General features: G+C 32.3%; 2 protein-coding genes across 5 annotated transcripts in view; one reads left to right on the top strand and one right to left on the bottom strand.

Annotated features, from left to right (window-relative positions):
* LOC126882338 (uncharacterized) overlaps positions 1–19,676 on the bottom strand; it is a 380,011-nt gene that overhangs the window by 206,772 nt on the left and 153,563 nt on the right. The gene's annotated exons all lie outside the window — the stretch shown is intronic.
* Positions 1–19,676, top strand: part of LOC114342465 (polygalacturonase) — a 185,819-nt gene that overhangs the window by 165,042 nt on the left and 1,101 nt on the right. For all 3 annotated transcript variants that reach the window (XM_050647211.1, XM_050647212.1, XM_050647213.1), the window contains 2 exons: positions 1,507–1,718; positions 6,103–6,424. In XM_050647211.1, the coding sequence (XP_050503168.1) occupies positions 1,507–1,718; positions 6,103–6,424 (534 nt within the window). The remainder of the gene's footprint in view (positions 1–1,506; positions 1,719–6,102; positions 6,425–19,676) is intronic.

Genomic DNA, 19,676 nt, shown 5'->3' with positions numbered 1-19,676 from the left:
CGGATGTCGATAAGATTGTTATAGACAAAGAACTTGAGGAATTACATAACAGCGATTTCTCGCAAAACAGAACATATTTTTGTATTTTTTGGGTCATTTTAAGCAAAAAATATTCCTACAAGTTTTTTCGTAGAATGCATAGTTTTCGAGATAACCGCGGTTGAACTTTCAAAAAAGCGAAAAATTGCAATTTTTGAACCCGAATAACTTTTGATTAAAAAATAAAGTAGCAATTCTGCTTACCGCATTTGAAAGTTTAAGTCAAATTATAACGGTTTTGATTATTTGCATTGCTAAAAACTAATTTTTTTATTGTTAAACTAATCTATAAACACATAGTGTTTTCCGTGCCTAATACATGCGTTTTAACGCATGCTACGTAGAAATTGCCTCGCTTGCACTTGTAGCTACTCTACCTACACGTTCGATTTTAAATGGGAAATCATTGAAAACATCACTCACATACTAGGTGTTTATATCTTTGTTTAACAATAAAATAATAAATTTTTAGCAATGCAAATAATCAAAACCGATATAATTTGACTTAAACTTTCAAATGCGGTAAGCAGAATTGCTACTTTATTTTTTAATCAAAAGTTATTCGGGTTCAAAAATTATAATTTTTCGATTTTTTGAAAGTTCAACCTCGGTTTTCTCGAAAACTATGCATTCTACGAAAAAACTTGTAGGAATATTTTTTGCTTAACATGACCCAAAAAATACAAAAAGATGTTTTGTTTTGCGATAAATCGCTGTTATGTAATTCCTCAAGTTCTTTGTCTATAACAATCTTATCGACATCCGAATCAACTGTTACCCAAAAAATTCGTATTCTGCGGGTCAAAATATATAAAAAAAACTTGGGTAAGTCCATCTAAATTAAGGAGGCCGTTGTACCCCCCCTGGCGACAGGACTAACCTTTTAAACTATTTGACCAATTGCTTTGAAATTTAGGGTATGATTTAAGCACCATAAGTCTCAGCATTCCGTGTGAAAAAAACGTTCTAAGTTAATTTTTACATAAGTTATGAATATTTATAAAAACTCAAAATTTATGATTTATTTTTCAATTTTCTAAGCAACCAAGGATAGACATATTCAGCGAACGCCATATTGAAGTTTTTTATACGATTTTTGAGTTTGTCACCCTTTTTGTTTAAAATATTTAACTTTTTGGTTATAGACAAAAAAAGCGAAAATTTACCGTTTTTTGATCTTCATTTGTTTATAACTATGTATATCATCAAAATCGTCTGCAGGAAACATATAGGTTATTAATATAGATGTCCATACTACTCAAAAATTTAGTTTCGGCCTGGAGGGGGCTGTGCCACCAACAGGATATTTTTTTCCTTATTTCTCTGAACTAGATGTGCAACATTTGATGTAACGGACATACAAAGACAATAAAATACTTAATTTGTTATTTTTGTTTGTATTTATTCGATGTTATGAGACATTTTAAAAGACAGTTTACCTTATTTAAAACAAACATTTTGTTTCAGGTAGCATTCTAAACGCTCAAGGTGAAAAATATTGGGATGGACATGGCGGTTCGGGTGGAGTGACTAAGCCAAGATTTGTGCAAATATCAACTACTGGAGGGTCCGTCTTTAAAAATATTCACTTAAAAAATTGTGCCCTGTTTTGTGTTGGAATACGAGCCAGCGATTTAACAATCAGCGGCTGGAATATTGATAGTCATGAGGGAAGAAAAGTAAGTTAATCGTATAAATTAACAATTAACATTATTATATCAACATTGGTTAAAACACTTGAGTACTTGAGGGAGAATCAATATTTTTTGAGTGAGATAAAGTCAGTAGTAGGATATTGGTAATGGTTGTCTTAAGGAATAGTTTAAAATTGAGGATGAAAATATTGAAATCATACAGCGAAAATATTTTTTTGCATGTGAACAATTGAAAAAAATTAAAAGACTAAGTTTTCAATCTAATGGCATATAAAACAACATAATGTTACTCTACATCCTACCAGATTGAAAACAATGGAAACCTTCTCTGGTAACACCTCCTACAATTTCCAAGCCATAACGGATGCTTAGACTATAAGGAAGATAAGAGAATTTTACAATTTATAATTCAGTCCCATCTGCTCAGCGCGGTAAAGTTCCAACGAGAATGGTTCCCTTCGTACTCCAATCAGAGTAAACATGTAAATCAAAAATGAATAACCATTTTCAATTTCGCTGCAAAACGAAAATACAGCCGCACCATATTCTAGTCCAATCAGAGAGTGCAGCAAGCACCTCTACTGGTTTCGAAACTTATTAGTCTCTCATCAGGAGGCACATATGCTGCTCTCTCTAATCCAACCAAAACAAACCCCGGCGTGCACTCACGAATCGCAACGAACATGAATAACCATTTTCAATTTCGTTGCAAAACGAAAATAGAGCCGCACCATATTCTAGTCCAATCAGAGATGCCATTAGATTGAAAACTTTGTCTTTTGCTAGCAGTTGCCGCTAGGGCATCTATGCCATTTTGTTCGTTGCGATCCGTGACTGCATGCCGGGGTTTGTTTTGGTTGCATCAGAGAGAGCAGCATATGGGCCTCCTGATGACTAATAAATTTCGAAACCGGTAGAAACCGGTAGTGCTTGCTGCACTCTCTGATTGGACTAGATTATGGTGCGGCTGCATTTTCGTATTGCAACGAAATTGAAAATGGTTATTCATTTTTTATGAAAAAAATTAGTTTATTTTGGGTATCTCGACATATTGGTGTTGAAGGTAACGAAAATGGAGAGAGAGACTTTTCAGAAGAGGGGCAAAAGAAACATGCATAGACCCACAACCTGTCGTTGACATAGCGAGAAGCATAGCTACAAAAACAATATCGGACTATGTAGAACGAATGAAATATACCGGGTGTCCCAAAAATATTGGTCATAAATTATACCACACATTCTGGGGTCAAAAATAGTTCGATTGAACCTAACTTACCTTAGTAAAAATGTGCTCATAAAAAAAGTTACAGTCCTTTGAAGTTACAAAATGAAAATCGATTGTTTTCAATATATCGAAAACTATTAGAGATTTTTATTGAAAATGGACATGTATCATTCTTATGGCAGGAACATCTTAAAACAAAATTATAGTGAAATTTGTCCACCCCACAAAAAATTTATGGGGATTTTGTTCCTTTAAACCCCCGAAATGTTTGTGTACGTTCCAATTAAACTATTATTGTGGTACCATTATGGTAGGGGAGCAAAGTATGCTAAATGTGCAGTCACTCGAGCGCTTTGGGGACCTATTGGGTTGTGAAGAGTAGGTCCTAAAACCAAAAAAAGTTAAGTAAAGTTTTCCATTTTAGTGGGCGCTTGCCATTTTTTAATTTAATTTTCCATTTCCAACAATCGTTATTTCGATTATAACGCCATCTATCCATAATTCGAAAAAATGTTTCGAATAAAAGTTACTTATTTTTACGTAAGGAATCCAAGTCTGCAATAAAAAATGGGGCTCGTATTTAAGATTTTAAAGTAACCCCCCACCCCCACGTTCATGGGGAGTCGTGTTTGGTGCCATTCGATAGATTTTTCAAAAATATTGAATAAGTGTATTTTACAGTTTTTCGATCTGATGTTCATTTCGCGAAATATCGCGGGATTCGTATTTAAAATATTAAATTTACCCCCCACCCCTCTCCGTGGGAAGTCGTGTTTGGTATCATTCGATAGATTTTTAAAAAATATTGAGCACATATTTTTTAGTTTTTCGATCTGTCAATCATTTCGCGAATTATTCGCTTTTTTCTTGTGAAACTTTGAGACTCACCCATTTTCTTACGCCCGGCTCAAATCGTCAGATTTTTGAAACATACACTCTTTTGCATGTACTTAACTTACCGTATCGTAATCTGACAATTTCGAGTTTTTTTAAGGATATTTTTTTTTCGGGCCTCCCTTAACGAACTCCTCTGTGTTAAGAGCCAATATATGGTAGAGGTACATCTGCAGAGTACCAGGTTTCTCCCCATATGCTAATCTGACGCGCTCGAGTAACTGCAAAAATCCCCGCTTGGGCTCCCCTACCATTAGTTAAACACAGTGTTTTTAAGACTTTTGCCTCTTAGTCTTTTTTTAAAAGTCACCTTTTATCGAGATGTAGCTTCTTTTTCAAAATATACCTAAAAATGTAAATTATAAATAAATTTTCAGATTATTAACAGGTCTCTATAACCGTACTTAACCATATACAAATATGTGGTGGGTTCGACAAATATTCAAAATATCTCTTATCTGACTTATCGAAAAAGTACTAGCAGGCAAAAAAGTTTTAGAAACATTGTGTTGAACTAATGGTGCCACAATAATAATTCAATTGGAACGTACACAAAAGTTTGGGGGGGTTTACAAAAAAGGGAACAAAACCCCATACAATTTTTATGGGATGCACAAATTTCACTTGAATTTTTTTTAAGATGTTGCTGCCATAAGAATGCCACATGTCCATTTTCAATAAAAAATCTCTGAGAGTTTTCGATATATGAAAAAAATCGATTTTTATTTTGTAACTTCAAAGGGCTGTAACTTTTTTTGTGTGCACGTATATAGGTAAGTGAGGTTCAATCAATCTATTTTTGACCGCAGAATCTGTGGTATAATTTATGACCAATCTTTTCGGGACACCCTGTATAACTAGTGGTACCAGCAAACAGGTCTCAAACATTCGAAGGATTTTATACATGAAAGTTCGAATATTTTGCCTTATTTGGCTTTTTTTAAAGCAACAAATGAATTCAGAAAGTTTTAGTACAAATTATATTAAGTTTTTTTTTATATTTAAGTATAAATCGATAACCCTTTTTATGATTACCGAAAAGTCTAAATAATTGTTAATAATTAAAAAACAGAAAACCGAAATTTCTGCAAAAAATTGTTTGCATAGGTTTTCTTAATATTGATTAACTGAAATACTTCTTAAATACCCGTACACCGTTAAAGGACCCCGCAGAAACCTTATGGGAAATGGCTCTCTGTCAAATGCTCTGAAACTTTGGGTTCTGGTAGTCCTTGATGTGTAGAACAAAAGACTCAATGGGCTCATAGCTCCAAAAAATCATGGTCTTAAGATATAAGCCTCTGAAATTATAGGTACAGTGGGGACGTTTGAGTTGGAATAAATTCATTTTCTCGAGAATGGGTCACTCTGGTGATAAATTACGAATCAGGTCGATTTTGATTTTTAAATTATAATTTTTTGGCATATATATCATACTAGTGACGTCATCAAACTTGGGCGTGATGACGCAATCGATGATTTTTTTAAATAAGAATAGGGGTCGTGTGGTAGCTCATTTGAAAGGTTACACAATTCTCTATTCAGTAATATAAACATTAATATAATTATTTATACAGGGGACCCAAAAATTTGTTTGAATTAAATTAATTGAGGCAAAAAGAAGAATGTATATAATTTATTTAATTCGAAATACATTTTACTGCTGTGGTACAATACATTTTTCTGTTTTACTGTGTAAAACAGAAAAAAATGTTACTTTGAAAAATAAACATTGTTTTTCGTTTAAATTAAATGTTCAAACTGCTAAGAGGCAGGTGGGTGGCAGCTTTAATATTGAATTTAAGCGAAGAACAATATTTATTTATCAAATAAACTTTTTTCATGTTTTCGAACAGTAAAATGTATTTCGAATTAAATAAATAATTTATTTCCAATAAATCGACCTGATTCGTAATTTATCTCCAAAGTGACCCACCCATTCTCGAGAAAATGAATTTATTCCAACTCAAACGTCCTCACTGTACCTATAACTTCAGAGGCTTATTATATATTAAAACCATGATTTTTTTGGAGTTACGCGCCCATTGAGTCTTTTGTTCTATACATCAGGGACTACCAGAACCCAAAGTTTCAGAGCATTTGACAAACAGCCATTTCCCATAAGGTTTCCGGGGGGTCCTATCAAAGTTATTGAAAAGTCCTGAACACAGTTAACTTTTGATTAACTATGTCTAAATTTTTACCTGGAGTAACCAATTAACGCTTGATATTGATGGGTTTTCAGTTTATTAAAAAAATAATACATTAATACAATATTATACTTTTCAGAAAGGTAAAAACACAGACGGTTTCGGTATAGCAGCTGGTAATAATATCCATATAGAAAACTCTTCGGTAGACAACCAAGATGATTGCATAGTTGTAAATGGTGGAACAAACATGGTTTTCAACGGGATTAAATGCACCGGAAGCCATGGTCTAAGCTTTTCCGCCGGCAGTAATACTAATGATCACGCAAAATATGCAACTATTAATAACATCACTTTTTCAAACTGTGAATTGAAAGATGGGGCCATTGGTATTCACGTCAAGACAAAAAGAGGAACTGGACTCATAACGAATGTTACATATGATCATATAACAATGACAGGTACTAAAATAGTTATGTAACAAATTCTTATTAGGTTATATTTTTATTGTTTTATTTTGTACCAGGATAAAATCACATTTAATCCAAGTAATGAAGCTTAAAATAGGACAAAACCTCGCAATTTTTACAGAATGGATCAATTTACGTGAAAATTTGAGAATAAGTAGTGGATAGTGCAAGAATCAAAATCTATATCATGCCAAAAGGCGCTTTTAGCATGGGGGTGGTTGCCACCCCAGGTCGAAGGTGAAAATTTTTATTATATTTTGACCGCAAGAATTGGTAAAACATTCATTATAAGCTAAAAACGATCTATACAATTTTCTGATAAAATTAACAGTTTTCGATTTATTCGCTATCGAAAGTGTTATGTTTTATATCGAAAAAATCAATGTTTTTAATCAGTTTTCTGCTTATAACTCAAAAAGTTTTCGTTTTATCAAAACAACTTTACCTAACAAAAATGTACCTTTTGAAAAAAAAACCGTTTTTTTTTATTTTCTTTCAGACCAATAGTAATCGAGCTGTAATTTATTATATGCATTTTTCGAGGATAACTTGTGAAAATTAATTTAAAGTATTTAAAAATATGCATCTCCAGAAATAAAAAAAATCTCTAGCTAAAAACATTAAGTGACTTATAATAAAAAGAATATCAGTCCCTATTTTTTTCAGCAAAAAAGTGATCGTAAACAACCCCCTAATCACCAACCTAATTAAAATTTGTCATTGACCTGATTTCGCTTTCTTGATTTATGTGTTGTTAATAGGTTCTAGAAGTTTGATCGGCTTATAATGATAAGTTTTTAAAAAAAATGGAGGTAAAAGCGAATAACGAGTTTTTGTAGTTTGGTAAAAAATGCCCTTTTCTTCACAATAGAAAGATAAGCATCAGAGATAAGAAATAATATTTAAATATAAAATTGTAGCTTATTTAATTCCCAAGAACTTGGTTTGCAGACATTTTTTACGGCAAAAATTGAGTGAGCTATTAACAATTAAAACTTATAATATAATGCACAAACCACCTTTACCAACCCTTTCAATGCCACCTATTTTTGTGATTGAGAATTTTAAAAGGATTTAATATCAATAGCCTTATAGATCTTGCAAAAACCTACAAAATTATTTTTTAAAGATCTTTCTAAGAAAAAAAATAAAAAAGTCACGGTTAAAAAATCAATATATTTTATTGAAAAAAAAAGGAGAAATCCAATTAGAAGCATATTAATTTAAGTATAGGCGTTTGTAGTCATTGTCCTTATTAATTCTTCTTTATTTATATACTTGTTAACAGATTCTAGAAGTTTGGCTTAGAATGATTAGTTTTAAAAAAAACTGAAAACTTTCTTCAGTGTAGAAAGATTAGCATCAGAGATACGAAAAAATGTTTAAATATGAAATTGTAGGTACTTTATTTCTCAAGAACTTGGTTTGATAAAATTTTTTCTACGGCAAAAATTGAGTGAATCCTAAATGGGTACCTATACCATCGAGAAACATTGATTTTTTAGATATAAAACTAACACTTTCGATAGCGAATAAATAAAAACTATTAATTTTATCAAAAAAATGTATAGAATATTTTTTGCGTAGAATTAATGTTTTTATTAACTTTTGCGGTAAAAATATAATAAAAAATTTCCACCCACGAGATGGGGTGGCCACCATCCCCATGGTAAAAGCGCCTGTCGGCATCATATAGATTTTGATCCATGGACTATCCACTACTTATTCTCAAATTTTCAAGCAAATTGAGCCATTCTGTAAAAATTGCGAGGTGAAAAGCTTTGGTTCCTGGACTAATTATAATTATTGTTTTTTACGAGTACGGCGTTTTACTCCTTGCAGTGCGATAGCTGTTATTATCGAGTCGTCTTCCTTTTTACCAAATTAGCAAAATTACTTACTAAAATCACTAGCTTGAGTTTAGCGAACCGACTATACCACTACTCATTTCAGTGAATTTTTGTGTGGTACATTTTAAGTCTCATCGCCCCTGAAAGAGTTAAACCATAACATTATGTTTCTTGCTATAAGTACTCCTTTCTCCACTTATATTTAATCTGTAGATCTGCATTATCAATCTTGGCATTTCATACCGCTGTTCTCTCATTGGGTATACAGTGATAAACGCGCTAATAACCAGCAAAATAACGCAAAAGGTGGAAAACATATTAAGTTGTGAGATAAAAAGAAATGAAACTAGTGGAGGTGGGAAATTTAGTGATAAAAATCTATAAATTTACATCGTAATTATTGTTTCCTATCTTTAGATGTCTATCCCGGTCCTAATTTCTGTTGTTTGATCATTATTTTCTGAAGTCTAGGTTGTCAGGTATTTGTATTTATTAACGCTTTTTATCGGTGCATCCCTCAAATGTTTGTATATTTCTGTTTCTTTGTTATTATCATATATTTAGTTTTTTAGATTCATTGTTAGTTTATTTTTCTCATATAAACTGCTTTTCTTGCTTAGTAGTGTTTAAGTATTTAAACGGAGCTTGCCATTTTTACGGTGTCATCTGCGTATCTTCTGTTGTTAATAGTTTTTCCGTTAATTATTATTCCTTCACTTTCAGATTCTACCTAATACTGCTTCAAAATGAATTGACTATTATATATAGTAGATCCCCGATAAACCAAATGTGGCACGGATAATTGAAAAGCACGGATAAATGCCAGGACACACATATCCGCAGCGAGACCGCACCGCGTCCGAGCCAGCATATCTGACCAATGGCCATGTTGTCTCTGCAAGGCTGGCCAATAGCCATGCTGTCTCGGATCCGGTGCGGGCTCGGTGCGGATATGTGTGTCCCGGCCTTTATCCGAACATTTACATTTATTTATGTATGATATATGTATGCATACATATATCATACTGTAAAATATAGAGAGAAAATAAATGTCATAAGTTTAAACTAACTCATAGTTCAATCTTCTGACGTATTCTACGCAAGTTCAAGCAGCAAGATTGACAAGTATCGAAGGCAGTAGGCTATACCTAACTGTAAAATATCTAGACAAATTTGCACTAGCAAAAAAATGCGCCAAAAAATGTAATTTAAGGCCCCATTTTTTGACCATTTTTTATTTACATTTCATAATATCATCCTAATTCATAATTTCATGATATCATATAATTTTAAAAATAGTTAGTCTAATTGTAAAAGTTTAATACCTAATTGTAAAAGTTTAATACCAAAGTTTGTGTCGTTTATTTGTTAACAATTCCATCTATTTGTAAATAGATACCTCGCATATCAAAATAAATACAGATTTGAAGTTTTGCAGTCCATACATAATGAAGCTTCAAATTTTTTAAGATACTCAGCTGAATTTTTTTAATTCTAAACGCGGCCTACTGCGAATTCAAAAACAGCATAAATTACCGATATTTTGCTTTGAGTTAGAGATAACGGAAAAAGTTATTTGAGCAAGTTGTTCCAAATATTATTATAACCCCACATACCAAATTTCATAACAAAATTCGCACTTTTAGATTTTTCATTATGTACTTTTAGTCAGGACCCTAAAATTCGTTGTCCCGAGACGCACGCAACCACGCAACGGAGCCGATAAGCTATTCTGCCTCCCTTGGTATATCTCTGGGCAGCATGTGATGGCACCGTAGATGCCACTGTTAGGAGACCGGGTCTCCTTAAACGCCTGCTGCGCTGCACGGAGCATTGGCAACGGAGACTGTTGGGCTTCTCGGCTCCGTGCTCCGTTCATGCATCTCGGGATAACCCAGGGTCCTGCCTACAATAATATGTAATAAAACTGAGACGCGATCATGCGTTCTAATGCTAATGCTCCGTACGTATGGATAATTAGTGATAATATGGAATTTACACGTTGTATAATAGTGAGAGTTGTACTTGTTGTTTTCGCGATTCATGATAAACAAAACAGTGTAGAGTGTGTAAAAAATTTATGGGGAGGCTGAGCCTCCCTTGCCTCCTCTGACGAGCTGCCACTGATCGAAGGTTCTCGTGGCACAAGTCTAGTAGAGTATTAGCAGCTTCCTCAGCTAAGAAATTAGTTACTATTTTGATTAATACCCTGCCTTCATTTTCTACGTCTTGATTCTCATTTTCGGATGAATCAGTTTTAAAAGTTCTTTTATTTTCAATTTATTATATCTGCGGAATTCACTTGGTTCTACAATGCTTCATCGAGCACTTAAAAGTCAATCATTTTAATGATTTCCATGCAGATATGTTTTTGAAAGACTCCGACATTGACATGTAATTTTGTAGAATTTTGTATTGTTTGCTTGACAACTTCATAGATTCATGATAATGATGCGACACTTTCAGCTTTCCACTTCTGTTTAAAATCTGCAATGTTTGTTCTATCTTCAAAGCATTCATCTCTTGCGTTTACTACTGGTTATTGCCATTTTGAAAAAAAAAACAAGTGTTACGAATATAGCAGAGTAGTCCCTTTTCTAGCGCGCAACTAAATCTCACATATCGATGGTTTAGTGTGAAAACCTCGTATCTCAATTTTTTTCGAAAATGACATTTTTGTGGTTTTAGTTTGAAAACTTTGTCTCTCACGGTTTACAGCTGTTAGAAAAAATCCAAATACAACATGCTATTTTCTAGAGCCATAAAAAGAAAACACGTATATCAGGTGATTTCTTGATTTAGTGTGAATACCACGTATATAATCAAGATTGTGGTACTTAATTTGGAGTGTTTTTTGAGAGTTTTGACTTGGAGAAGTTAATTTTTGTGAACAATGATAAGTTGTCATGCAAGTTGTCTTCATTTTAAAAGCAATATTTGAACCATATAACAAAATATTATCTACAATAGACCAATTTTTACAGCGCCTAATAAACCCTAGAGGTCTAAGCGCAGCTGAAATTGACAACGGACCATATAACAATATTTTTTCTGTAATAGACCGCTTTTACGGTACCTAATAAACCCTAGAAATTTAAATGCATTTATTGTAACTAAATATTAACCGACCAGAAAGAATTCAAACACAACCGGAAACTCAATATAATGCAGTGATATAAAAACCATCACCAATTCGATATAATTCAATACCAAGAATTAAAGGAGGAACAGCATGAATTGATCGATACAAGAAAAAGTGCAGCAAATAAGGCTAAAAAAGATTTATTAAAATCCTTTTTTGAAACTTTGCCTAAGCTTGAGCAGAAAAGATACCAAAAAGATGTATTTAGAACCAAAGTGGCAATCAAAGACACGTTTGTATCGGTTGTACCAAGAATACTGTCTCAAAATAAAGCTAACTTTTTATCGTCGATATGTTTATTTTATGAAATATTTGATGAGTGCAATCTGAGCCAATTTCAACCAAAAAAAGATCAATGCGACATTTGTTGCACATTCACAGCGGAAAATTTAAGCGAAGATAAGTATAACGCTCACATTGAACAGAAGAAAAAAGCTAGACAAGAAAAAGAAAAGACAAAGATTATGCGAACTCTACCAACAGCAAGACGGCTGTGTTTACAATGGACCTACAATCAGTTTTGCTAAGTCCATACTTAAACGCTTCTGCGTTGTACTGTCGCACAAAGCTAAAGGTCCACAATTTTACGATCTTCAATCTCACCAATCAGGATGGACACTGCTATTTGTGGGATGAGTGTGAAGGTGGTCTAAACGCAGATGAGTTTGCAACCATTATCTACAATTTCATAACGACTGAAATCCATAGAAATACCTTCGAACATGTAATCTTGTACAGTGATGGCTGTACATACCAAAACCGGAACTGTATACTAGCTAATGCCCTCCTGCTCGCTTCTCATATAATCGGTATAACTATTACACAAAAATTCTTGGTCAAGGGACACACTCAAATGGAGTGTGATTCCATGCACGCAACTATCGAACGGAAGCTTAAAAATAGGGAAATTTACTCTCCTTCAAGCTACGAAGCAGCTATCAGATCAGCCAGACTACATCCTAAGCCATAAAAAGTACGATATATCTACCATGACTTCTTTAAAAAGTACAGCAGCCTCAAATTCATTGAATCGATCAGGCCAGGAACAAAAAAAAGGAGACCCCGGTGTTACAGATCTCCGTTGTATCGAATATAAATCAGACTGGTCGTTGCAGGTGAAATTAGAATTTGAAGATAACTTTACTGATCTTCCGAGAAGAGTACGGAAACCCGATGATGAAGTAGTTGTTCCCTCTCTCTACAAAGCCCGAATTCCTTTGGAAGCAAATAAGTTCAAGCATCTTCAAGAAATGAAGTCGGTAATACCCAGAGATGTTTATCTTTTCTATGACACACTACCTCATAAGTCCGGAGGAAAACTATTTAGGGCTAAAAAAAGTAATGAGTGCTCCTGTATTCTTCAGGTAAGAGTGGACTCTAAACAAAGTACAGACTGACATAATTAAGAGATAATTAAAAGACAGATAATTAAGACATTTTATTACAGCATTGAGTTTGTTATTTAGATTAATAGTCAATGATTCTATTGTTTCAAAAATCAATATAATATAATAATTTCGTCATTTAATATTAATTTTGTAAAATATGTCAATAAACTAAATAAATAACTTATTTTTATTTTTTTTTTATATAACCCTTTTAGTATTCAAAATTATGTTAGACAAATATACATGAATCAATAATTAATATGAAAAAATCGTATATTTTAAATATCTAATATGGAAACTACGTATATATAGAACTTAAGAATAAATAACTCGTAGGTCAGGTAAAAATATTAAATATTAATAATATATGTGCAAATTTTATGTGTAACTATCGAAATGTGTCCAAATTAAAAATACTTAAAGATAGTTTTTGTTTTTATGTTATAATATGGAGTAAATCAGTTTTTTGTCTCTCCTGTAAAATTGTATTTTATTGAGATACGAGGTTTTCACACTAAGCCATCGATATACGGCGTAACACGTAGCAAATGATTTTCACGGTTTCCCAGAGCACTGTTGCTATCGATATTGCATTTACGCCAGTCAATGGGAGCAAGAATAGGGTATTACCTCCGAATTCTATCCTACTGCATGGATTTTAATGAAATTTTGGGCCTAGCCTCTACTTATCTCGTAATTCAAAGTTTACCCTATGCCGATGTGTGCTTTTATCTTGGGGGTGGTTCCCACCCCTTCTTAGGGGTGGAAAATTTTTTGGTTAAAATTACCACGGAATTAGCTAGAAAACCTAATTCTAAACAAAAACTGTTCTATAATTTTATTTTGAAAACTCAATACTTTTTGAGATATTCGTGGTTGAAAATTGGTCATTTTCATTGAAACATAATACCTTTTCGAACGGTTTTTTGCGAATACCTTAAAAACCATGCATCTAACTAAAAAAACTATATTAAACATTTTTGTAGTTTATAAAAAAAACAAAGAGACGCTTGCCTTCATAAATCTTCTAGTTAGAATACAAAAAGTGATATGGTAGGTGAAAATAGTTTGTTTTTTAGTACATTATCAAATTCGTGTATTCAACTTGAAATAACAGAGAAACGGTAGATTTTAGGTGTATAATGCTACTAATACCTTTTGTAGCGGTTGAAAAGACCTTTAAAATGAGCTATATTAAAAGTCCACTACATTAAAACTAAGCGAGATATGCTGCAAACAAAATTGACAACTAGTGTATTTTAAGAAAAAATTAGAAGTAATTTAACTCCCATCCACCAAAATGTAAATGCATCGTTTTCCTTTCACAATACCTTTTATTATAGTGTTATTTATGTGTTCAAAAAGTTGGACGGGTTAAAAATGAATGGTTTTTAAAGAAAAAAAAAGACCAAATTATAGAGATCATTTTTAAATTTTCTTAAAAATCTTCTTTTTCTCCATGTAACTTGAAAATGATAAGATATACAGTAATGAAAAATAAAAACGCTGGACGGAAGGGCCGCCCGAGAACTTTATCGTACCGATCTATTATCGTTATGGTACTAGATACTGGCATTCTATAAAAATAACAAAGTTACTCGTTATTTTGATATTTTAGAAACACTTTCTGTACTTGAAAGTATTTTATGGTTCCACGCATCATTAATTCCTGCATTTGAGAAAATGTTCGATGCCATATTTCGGGGATACACTATAGATGTATAGATTATTGCATCAATAGAATATTATAGTCATACTTTCCATTTCAAATTAGTTCATTTTTCTGAGAAATTAATAGTTTACAATATTTGCATTTCATTCTATTTCGATTACGCTAGTCAATGCGCGATATTAAGAATAAGATATTATCTTCAAATTCTATCCTACTGCATGGATTTTAATGAAATTTTGATAGTAGCCCAATCTCCTAATTCAAAGTCTATCCTATATACTATGGCGCTTTTATCATGGGGGCGGTTCCCACCACTTATCAGGGGTGAAATATTTTTATTTTCGAATTACATGGAGAAAAAGGAAGATTTTTAAGAAAATTTAAAAATTCATTTTATAATTTGATCACATTTTTTACAAAAACCATTCATTTTAAATCCGTTCAACTTTTTGAAAGTAGAAATAACACTATATTAAAAGGTATTGCAAAAGAAAAACAATGCATTTAAATTATGGTGGATGGGGAGTTAAATGTATATACTTTTCATTTTTCCTTAAAGTACATTAGTCATATATTTTTTTTGCACCATATCTCGCTTAATTTGTATTTAACCGGCATCTAACGGTGCTCGTTTTAAAGGCCTTTTCAAACACTACAAAAGGTGTTGGTAGCATCATACACCTAAAACCTACCGTTCCTCTGTTATTTCAAGTTGAATACACCAATTTGAGCATGCACCAAAAAACAAACTATTTTCACCTACCATACAGTCGGAAAAATGAAAGAATACCCATGACCGAACATATAAAACACGCTGTATTTTCCTGTCACCGTGTCACAAAGAAAATTGTTCAGTGCAAGTACATGTAACCATAATTATTACATGTACTTGCGCTGTCCAACTTTTTGTGTGCCACGGTGACAGGAAAATACAGCGTGTTTTATATGTTCGTTCATGGGTATTCTTTAATTTTTCCTACTGTATCTCTTTTTGTATTATAAATAGAACATTTACGAAGGAACGAATCTCTTTATTATTTATAATCTAAAAAATGTTTTATATAGTGTTTTTAGTTCGATACATAATTTTTAAGGTATTCACAAAAAATCCGTCCGAAAAGGTGTCATTTTTCAATGAAAATGGCCAATTTTCAACTACGCATAACTCAAAAAGTATTGAGTTCTCAAAAAAAATATAGACCAGTTTTTGCTTAGAAATAGGTTCTTTAGCCACTTCCGTGCTTATTTTGACCAACAAATTTTCCACCCCCTTGAAGAAGTGGGAACCGCCCCAAGATAAAAGCGCCATAGTATATAGGGTAGATTTTGTTTCTTGAGCTATTCCCTACTTACTGTGAAAATATCAAGTACATCAATGTAGTAGGATGGAATTCGGAGCCAAATACCCTCATTGACTGCCCTACAATAATGCTCTCCTATGATCGCGTGAGAGAGGACACACATAAGATTATAGCAAAATTTCTATTTAGCGTAACTTTTTGAGTTTTTGAGCTACAGCAATGAATTTTATGCCATTGGAAAGGTAATTTTGCATTCTTTCAAAATATTTAAAAATATACAGGGCGTATCTAAAAAATTAAGATTTATTATTTATTTCCGGTTCAACCGGAAGCCATATTTTTGGTAAAATTTATTGTGATAATAGATAATAAAGTACCATATATTATGTCTGCAAAATTTCAAATTTTAGTTTCTATTAAGAAGGAAGTTACGGGCACTCGAATATTTTTTTATAAAAAATTCATAACTCTTCTCCTATGGGGAGTTAAGAAATCTGACTAATATCATTCAATTTAACGATAGGATATCAAAAATATGTCAAAAAATAAAAAAATTCCTTGGAGCCATTTTTGAGAAAATCTAGTTCAAATTTATGTCAAATTTTGACCCCTTAAATATAGGCAACCCGTAACTTTTTCTGAAAAACGATAACATCCTTCTTATAGCCCCATCTTTAGGCTATATAACGACTTTTTCAAATTAAACTTATCTTAAACAAGTTTTTAGATAGGTAGGGAAATGTGTCGGGTAGGCGGTCGGCCATGTTGACCGCCATTTTGAATTTAGAAATGTCAAATTCCGTATTTTTATTTACCTATCGATGATCTTACTTTGAGTTGAATTTCATTCATTTCGGTCAAAATTTGCAAAAATGGGCCCTAAATAACCCCCCTATTTCGGCCCCCCTTTGAGAGGTTTTTTTTAAAAGCTTAGTTTCTCGACAAAATTCTCTTAAACTCACTCATACCAAATTTCATCAAAATCGGTTCGGTAGTTTTTGCTGGGCGGTGGCGACATACGTACGTACGTACATACGTACGTACGTACGTACGTACATACTTCCGACATGTTTTTTTTATTTGCTTTTTAGACTCAGGGGGACTCAAAACGTCGAAAAAAAGTGAAATCTGAAAAATTTTTTTTGCACGATCCTATAACTTTATCTATTATACTATACTACGTATATAGTACGATAAAGTAAAAGGAAATTTTTATCTGAAAAACCCCTACATTTTTGTGTGGTATCTTTTTTCGTATTTTTTATTTTTTTCGAGTTACATGGAGGAAAAGGAAGATTTTTAAGAGAATTTAAAAATGCGCCCTAAGTTGATCTTATTTTTTTTTTCAAAAACCATTCATTTTAATCCAGTCCAACTTTTTGAACATATAAATAACACTATAATAACAAGTATTGTAGAACGAAAACGATATAATATTTAAATTCTGATGGATGGGGGGCTAAATATACTTCTCATTTCTTCTTAAAATACATTAGTCATCAACCTCTTAGTTTGAATGTAATCGACATTTAGTATTACTAATTTTAAAGGTCTTTTCAAGCACTACAAAAGTTGTTGTTACCATTATATACCTAAAATCGACAGTTTCTCTGTTATTTCAAGTTGAATACACCGCTTTGAGCATGCAGCAAAAAAACAAACTCTTCTTACCTACCATATCCCGCTTAGTCCATTCTTTAACGGTAAAATATTGCAAAACCTCTAAATTTTAAAGAACCGGTTGGATTTACATGAAATTTGGCATACACATAGCTAACAATTCAAAGAGAAAAAGTGACATTGTGCCGATATGTGCTTTTACCCGGGGGTGGTTTTCACCCCCTCTTGGGGGGTGAAAAAATATTCGTCCAAAGAAAGTTAGGAAATGGATAAACTGGCTAATTTTAAGTAACTTTTCTTCTATAGATTTTTTCCACTAAGTCAATACTTTTCGAGTTATTTGGCAGTGAATATGTTAATTTTTTCAACAAAATAACCACGCTTTTAGACGGTTTTTCGTAAATAACTCAAATAGTAAGTATTTTGTCAAAAAACATTTTTAGCGAAAATATAGCCTGTAAAAAATTTAAAAAAATGGTGTATATATCACGTCCCTACAACTAGTAGACACATAGTTATAGCTAATGAAAAATAGGTTCATATTCGTCAAATTCCAAATGGAATACTTTAACGTGAAATAACCAAAAATTAAGCACATTTCGGGGAAAATTCATTACAACTTATTTAAAGTGTTTAAAAAAAGCTTCATTTTTATTTTATAAAAAAATTTCTAACATCAAAATTAAACAAGTTACGCTCAAAATAAAGTTAGTCCCTTTTGGTTTTGGTAAAAAAATCGAGAAAATCACTCCCTAATTAGTATCTTAAATGAACTTAATCGTTACGACTTCACAAGTTTCTTGACTCGTGTATATATTTTTTATACGATCTGTAAGTTTCATCGGTTCAAAGTCCTTATTATTGAAAGGGCTGTAGTTAAAAGGGGTTGAACGAGTCACTGATCACGAATGTATGCACATTTAGAAACACCAAATCTTAATCAATTTTTGTCTAACAGAAAAACAAAAAAATACATGATATTCAGAAAAGCAAATCTGACTTTTTTGTTTTTCGAGATTTTTGGTATCTTTAACAAATTTTAAGTTATTTTGAAAAAAACATGTTTTTCAAAATTTAAATTTTTAAAAATGTTACTTTGAAACCAAATTTTTTCAAAAATAAGCACTTTGAATCGACGAAACTTACAGATCATATAAACACAACATAAGTAAAATAATTTGTGGAGCGGTAACGATTAATTTCATTTAAGTTGCTAATTAGGGGGTGGTCTTCCCTATTTTTTTTTTTGCAAAAACAAAACGGACCAACTTTATTTTGACCGTAAATTGCTTAAATTAATGCTAGGAACTTTTTGTAAAAACAGAAATAAAGTTTTTTTAAACACTTTAAAAAGTTATATTGGGTTATCCCCAAAAAGTGCTTAATTTTTTGGATATTTCACGTCGAAATATTCTATTTAAAATTTGGTGAATATGAATCTATTTTTCATTAGCTCTAATTCTGGTTCTACGAGATCCAGAGACCTAACGCGTACACCATTTTTTTACTTTTTTATATGCAATATTTTTTTTCTAAGAACGTTTTTTTCGACAAAATACTTACTTTTTGAGTTATTTGCTAAAAACCGTCTCAAAATGTGGTTATTTTGTTGAAAAATGAACATATTCACTCGCAAATAACTCGAAAAGTGTTTACTTGGCAAAAAAGCTCTATAGAACAAAAGTTACTTAAAATTAGTCCATTTCCGGACTTATTTTGGACATTGATTTTTTCACCCCCAATAGGGGGTGAAAGTCACCCCCAGGACAATAGCACACATCGGCACAATATCACTTTTTTTCTTTGACATGTAAGCTCTTCGTATGCCAAATTTCATGTCAATCCAAGCGGTTCTTTAAAATTTAGAGCAAAAACCTTGAAAGAATGGACTAGCTTTGTATTTTAACTAGAAGATTTATGAAGGAACGAATCTGTTTTTTTTTTTATAAGCTACAGAAATATTTTTTATACTTTTTTTGTTAGATGCATAGTTTTTAAGGTATTCGCAAAAATCCGTCCGAAAAGGTGTCATTTTTCAACGAAAATGGCCAATTTTCAACCACGAATAACTCAAAATATTGGGTTTTCAAAAAATAATTATACAACAGTTTTTGTTTAAAATTAGGATCTCTAGCCTCTTCCGTCGCAATTTTAACCAAAACATTTTTCACCCCCGAGAAGGGGTGGGAACCACCCCCCAAGATAAAAGCGCACATCGGCATAGGGTAGACTTTGTTTCTTGAGCTATTCCCTACTTACTGTGAAAATAT

Source organism: Diabrotica virgifera, chromosome 3 (assembly GCF_917563875.1).
Source record: "Diabrotica virgifera virgifera chromosome 3, PGI_DIABVI_V3a".
NCBI classification, from domain to species: domain Eukaryota; kingdom Metazoa; phylum Arthropoda; class Insecta; order Coleoptera; family Chrysomelidae; genus Diabrotica; species Diabrotica virgifera.
This window is presented reverse-complemented; position numbering and strand designations above follow the sequence as displayed.